This window comes from Halichoerus grypus, chromosome 4, assembly GCF_964656455.1.
Source record: "Halichoerus grypus chromosome 4, mHalGry1.hap1.1, whole genome shotgun sequence".
NCBI classification, from domain to species: Eukaryota; Metazoa; Chordata; class Mammalia; order Carnivora; family Phocidae; genus Halichoerus; species Halichoerus grypus.
The window spans coordinates 51,020,941-51,026,887 of record NC_135715.1 but is presented as its reverse complement, the minus strand read 5'-3'; the positions used below and the strand labels follow the sequence as shown (position 1 = coordinate 51,026,887).

At 57.5% G+C, this 5,947-nt stretch overlaps 1 protein-coding gene across 2 annotated transcripts; it reads right to left on the bottom strand.

The window, feature by feature from the left end:
- Nucleotides 1–1,032: 1,032 nt before the first annotated feature.
- LOC118546188 (protocadherin-8) lies at nt 1,033–5,715 on the bottom strand. 2 transcript variants are annotated; one of them, XM_036108840.2, is made up of 3 exons: nt 2,864–5,715; nt 2,474–2,681; nt 1,033–1,995 (listed from the first exon to the last, which is right to left on the bottom strand). In XM_036108840.2, the coding sequence occupies exons 1-3, from the start codon at nt 5,492–5,494 to the stop codon at nt 1,622–1,624; spliced, it is 3,213 nt and encodes a 1,070-aa protein (XP_035964733.1). In that variant the 5' UTR covers nt 5,495–5,715; the 3' UTR covers nt 1,033–1,621. The 2 variants fall into 2 exon arrangements, with proteins under 2 accessions (XP_035964733.1, XP_035964734.1); XM_036108841.2 differs by having other exon boundaries at nt 3,155–5,715.
- Nucleotides 5,716–5,947: the final 232 nt, after the last annotated feature.

Sequence of the window (5,947 nt, the reverse complement as noted above, 5' to 3'; positions counted from 1 at the left end):
CAAAAATAAAGGGCTAAACAATAATCAGGTAGTAAGGGCAGTGCATTGGGACTTCGCCGCCGCTTTGTTTCTTTCAAGTTAGAAAAAAAACAACAAACAAAACTTGTTGCTTCATTTTATTTTCTTGCCTGGAATAATCTGGGTTTGAACTTTATTCTGGCCACTGATTAGCTGTGTGACTTTGGGCATTTTACCTAAACTTGCTGTGCCCTAATTTCCTTATCTGTAAATCTCATGGGGGTAGTTTGAGGATTAATGAGATAATTCATGCAGAGTGCTTTGTGAGGAGCTTGGCTCTTATTAAAGCTTGCTCAGTAAATGTTAGCACTCATTATTATCATTTTAATTTCAAATGAAATGAATGCATAGAGTATAAGATATAGGCATAGGTCTTTTGAGTGCCTTGTCAAAAACCTTCCATAACAAACATTAAGTACACACAAGCACACGAATAGATTGGTATAATTAACCCCCCCCCAACATGTACCCAGGCCAGTGTTGACAAGAATCAGTATTTTATCAGTCTCGTTTCATATAGCCCCGTGTTTTCTTCTAGAATATTTTAAAGCAAATCCCAAGTACCATGTCATTTCACCCATACATTTGAGTGTGTTTTTGCTATTAACATCCTAATATGCTAAGAGCTCCTTGAGACTATGTCTTCCTAACCTCGAACCACAGCTCTTAGGGGAGTTACTGCAGTTCATAAAAACTCAACAGATGTTTAATTAGTGTATGAACAGCCCAAACAGCTTTCTCTACTTTTTGTAGATGCCACCATAAATATCTGTTGAGTGAATAAATGAGGACAAGAATTTTATAGAGTGCCTGATGTAAATGGAGATGTGCATGATTTATAAAATAAAGTATTTTTAATACTCAGATGAGACTTTCCAATACTTGGAAGTTTAATATCGCTGTGAATATTAATGATGCCCAAATAATTAGCACTTGAAAGAAGGTTTAATTCTGGTACTCAGATTATTTGTGAATGTCTAACTGTAGGCAACTTCATGAAAAGCAATTAGCAGATTCTTCAAACACAGGACAAATCCTTTATTACTGTGCTTATAAGTGACACGGTTCGGTTTACAGAAAACCAAATGTAATTAAATAACATTGAACTTGAAATCTACCACAGACTCAAGATATACAAGGTATACTTGGCAAGGCAAAAATTCTCAAACACTAGGTTGTTTCAGGTGAAAGATAAATTTCCATTAAGTAATTCCCACTTTTTTTGTCTTATAGACAGTTCCTTTGGCAATAACTTCCACTTTAGCTTTTATTTTATAAAAATATAACAAAATTTCATTATATACAAACATTACATTACACAATGTACAGGTTAAAAACACTAAGAAAATGGCAAGCTGCAAGTGAAATTAAAGTCAATAGCATGATAAGAAAAATTAAATACTGCACACATTTCATAAAAATTACATTAACTACATTTTTGTTTGCAAATATCAAACAGTACCAATGTGATTGGAAATAGCTTCCAACAGCTTCATTTTAAGGCACATCTTGCATATTTAATATATACAACACTGAAACCAGTCAATAACTTAGGGGCTTCTCGGAGTGACCTGTATAAGTTGTGAACACATGCAGCATGGGGTTACACATTTTCATTGGCTTCCTTCTTTGGGGACAGGTACCTGCCAGGGGGGGACTGGTAGAGGGGTACCCCGATTTCCTGCAAGTCTGGGAGCCTCCCTGGACGAGGAGGGGAGAGCAGGGTGACTGTCCTGTCATAGTCTCTGTGTAGCACTTTCTCGTAGACGCTCTGCAGCCCCACTGTCTTGGGCAGCTGGGCCTGATAGTAATTGTCCCTGCGCAGAGGATCCCGAGGCAGGGACGTGCTCTTACAGAAGGTAGACATCTGCGCTGGTGGGTGAGCCGGGGGATGCGTGTTGGGCCCTCCGCATGACGGGCTCCAGCAGCGGTCAGAGTGGCCCAGGATCTTACACTCAGCGGTGCACGCCCACAGTCCTAACATAAAAGAGAAAGGGAGAGAGCGTGAGGATGATTACTGAGATTGCACACAACTATGCCTCCCTCTTCAGAATGTCAGGCAGGTCAGGGCGGCTGAAAAGAAAAGCGAGTATGAGAGTGAGCGCGGTGATTCAAGATTTGAAAGAAACACTGCTTCCTATAAAGCCACCTTCATCCGAAGTTGGCTCAGCTTCTTTTGTTGGAAGCAAGTTAAGGAACTCCGCAGAATTCCCCTCCTCAGGGAGCTGGGATCACCCCTGCCTCCACCTAACAGGATGGGAGTGTTCTTTATTCAAGTGGTGGAGCTGCCTCGACGTGACATTTTGAAATCGGCTGTCTGAGGAAGGCAGGGATCCCAAACTCGAGGACTGAAGAAAGTGGGGAAAAGGGAGGGGGCTGGAACGGAGATTGACAGGAGGGCAGCAGGGGAGGGAGAGGAGGAACGCTGAACTTGGCAGGAAAGAAGTGTCCTCACCACTCTGCATGTGGTTGATGAGATCCTTTTTCAGAGCGTCCCCGCTGATGTCAGAATCGCTGTCGTTGAAATCACTGTCCCCTTTGCCGCTGTCTTTTCCGCTGAACTTCTCCGCTTCTCGGCCAGAGATGGTGTTGAAAGAGTGTCCTTTCCAGACCGCCACAGGGGGCGCCGGCTCCTTTCCGAAGCCGGGGGAGGCACCGTAGGGCTGCAGGAAGGAATGGGGGAAGCGGGGCGGGCGGGGGAGAGGGGGTGAGGTGGGGGTTGGACAAGAAACAAAAAATAAGTGCGACAGGTTAGGCATCCAGGCACACCCAGACCCCTCCAGTCCCTTCCCCCAGCCTGTCCGCGGAGCACGGAGGGGGGCGCCCAGCCGAAGGAAGGCCTCACCTCGGCGTGCGCGCCGCGGAGCCGCTGCTGCCCCTCGAAGTGACAGGAGCTTTCCCCGGTGGCGCTGCCGCCCTCCGAGCCCGGCACTTCGGCCGCGGCGGCCGCGGGCGGGGGCGGGTCGGCCGCGGGGCTGCCAAAGGGCGCTTTGCCGCTGCCAGGGAAGGTGAGCACGTCGAACATGTTGGGCCTGGGCCCGGCTCCCCGGGCAGCCTCCTCCGGGGAGCCGGGAGCCGAGGCTCCGCCGCCCGCCGCCCCGGGCCGCTCTTCCCGGCGGGCCCCCCCCTTGCGCACCTCCTTCTTGCGGCGGTTGCAGGTGGTGGCGATGGCGATGATGGCGGCCAGCAGCAGCGTGCAGCTCCCGGCCAACACGATGATGACGATCAGCGGCGTGTCCCATTGTAGGGCCGGCCCCGACGCCGCGAGTCGAGAGCCGGGCGGGCGAGAACGCTCAGGGCTCCCCGCACTGGCGGGCGCCACCAGCCCTCGCCCGCCGCCTGCTGTCACCACGAAACTGACGGTGGCAGAGGTGGAGAGCGGGGGACGGCCGCCGTCGGATATGACCAGCAGCGCCCGGAACACGCGGCCCGGCGGCTCCTGCGAGAGGTCGCCTGTGAGCACGATCTCCCCCGTGCGGCGGCCGATGGCGAAGGCTTCTCGCGGCTCCTGCTGCTGCAGCTCGAATGCCAGCTCCCCGTTGGCACCATCGTCCGCGTCCCGGGCCTGCACGCGCGCCACGGCAGTGTCCCTTGCCGTGCGCCCGGGGACCGCCACTTCCAGGGTCCCGTTGGCCGGCGCCGGGTGCACCAGGACCGGTGCGTGGTCGTTCTGGTCCAGTACCCGCACTTGCACCAGGGCGCTGCTGGAGAGCTGAGGGGAGCCACCGTCGCTCGCCTGGATGCGCACGTCGAGCTGGCGCAGCGTCTCATAGTCGAAGCTGCGCAGCGCATAGATGGCCCCGGTGGCCGGGTCCACCGACACATAGGTGGACACCGAGCCCCCGGCACGGCCTACTTCAGCCTCCAGCAGCCGGTAGGTGACCTGGCCGTTGCGGCCCAGGTCGGGGTCCCGGGCGGCCACCGTGGCCAAGTAGGCGCCGGGCGGGTTGTTCTCACGCACGGACACCTCGTAGACCGGCCGTGTGAAGACTGGCGCGTTGTCGTTCTCGTCACTCACGCGCACCGTGTAGGGCCTCACGGTGCGTAGCGGGGGCGCGCCGCGGTCTTCGGCCACCAGCGTCAGGTTGTACTCGGCGATGCGCTCGCGGTCCAGCGACGCCGCGGTCACCACCAGGTAGCTGCCCGCGTAGGCCGGCTGCAGACGGAAGTGCTCGTGCCCGTAGAGGGCGCAGCGCACCTGCCCGTTGGCTCCCGAGTCTCTGTCCGAGGTGCTGACCAGCGCCACCAGGCTCTCGCGCGCCGCCCCCTCTGGCACCAGAGACACGGCGCCGGCCTCAGGCGTCCCGGGCCCGGTCGGCGAGGTCGCGTCCGCACCCCCGAGAGCGGCGGCGGCGGCTGCGGCGGCGAAGGGAGAGGCGGCAGGTGCGCCCGGGGCGGCCAGCGGGGTGATGGTGATGTCCGGAGCGTTGTCATTGACGTCGCGGATGCGCACGATGACCTTGCAGGTGGAGGCCCGGGGCCCTGGACCGCGGTCCTGGGCCCGCACGTCCAGCTCATAGGTGTCCTGGCGCTCGTAGTCCACCGGTCCTGCCAGGGTGAGGCGGCCCGAGCGCGGGTCCAGGCGGAAGAGGCGGCGCGCCTCGGGCGGGGTGCGGGCCCCGAAGGCGAACACCACGTCGCCGTTGGGGCCCTCGTCGGGGTCGGCCGCGTCCAGGTCGAGCAGCAGCGAGCCCACGGGAGCGTCCTCCGCCAGCTCCACTTCGGCCACGGCGCCCTGCGGGAAGGCCGGGCTGTGGTCATTGGCGTCCAGCACTCGTACGCTGAGGGCGGCCGTGGCGGAGCGCGGCGGGCGGCCGCCGTCCTGGGCCACCAGCTCCAGGCTGTAGGCGGCCTGGCTCTCGCGGTCCAGCTCCTGTAGCAGCACTAGGTCCGCGCACTGGGCGCCGTCCGCGCGCGTCTGCAGTTCCACGCGGAAGGGGCTGTGAGGCTCGGCCAGGCGCACGCTCTGCAGCCCGTTGGCCCCCACGTCCTCGTCCACAGGCACCTCCAAGGGGATGCGCGTGCCCACAGCTGCGCCCTCGGACACCTCCACGGGGATCTGGGCCCGCGGGAAGCGCGGCGCATGGTCGTTGATGTCCCTCACCTCCACCTCCACGTGCACCAGCCGGAACTGCTCCTGCGAGAAGCTGACCACGTCGAAGGCCAGCATGCACTGTGGCGCCTGGCCACACAGCCGCTCCCGGTCCAGGCCCGCGTCCCCGACGGTCAGCTGCCCGTCGCCCTCGCGCACCCGGAGAAGCGAGCTGTTGAACTGCTTCATCAGGCGGAAGCTTGTGTCTCCAGATACTTTCATATGCAGGTCCTCAGCCAGGGTCCCGATGACCGTGCCAGGGGCATCCTCCTCGAAGGTGCTGTATCGCACTGTCTTGCTCTGGGCCACTGAGAGCACCCAACAGAGGCTGAAGAGCTGTAAAGGGAAAAGGCAGGGGCTGCCCCCGCGCCTCACTGGACTCATGCCGCCAGCCCCAAGTGCTATTCCTAGAGGCTGAACAATTCCTCTCTGGTTTGCAGGTCCGGGTGTGAGTCGCAGGCTCCTAGGAGCACGCTCTTTGCGAGCCGTGTGCAGGAGATCTGTGGGCTGCAGCTCGAGGTTCCGGTGGGCTCTGAGGACGCGCCGACCTACCCACACTATACAATCCCCCTTCCTTCTCCCGGCTGGAGCTGCGCCGCTGCGCGCCGCCTCTGCTTTTATAGCAGCCGATATGCAAATCACCAGAGCCGGGCAGCCAATGGCAGCTTCGCCCTCGCGCCGCTCCTACGCCAGCCTCTGACAATCCCTTTAATGTGGAAAGGCTTAGAGGGGAAAACAAGAAAGGAAAATTAGGGAATCTTTTCTTTGTTTCTTTAACTCCTTTCGCCTTTTTTCCTTTCCTGTCAGCGCCCTGAATACAGAGGAGTTGGCACAGGT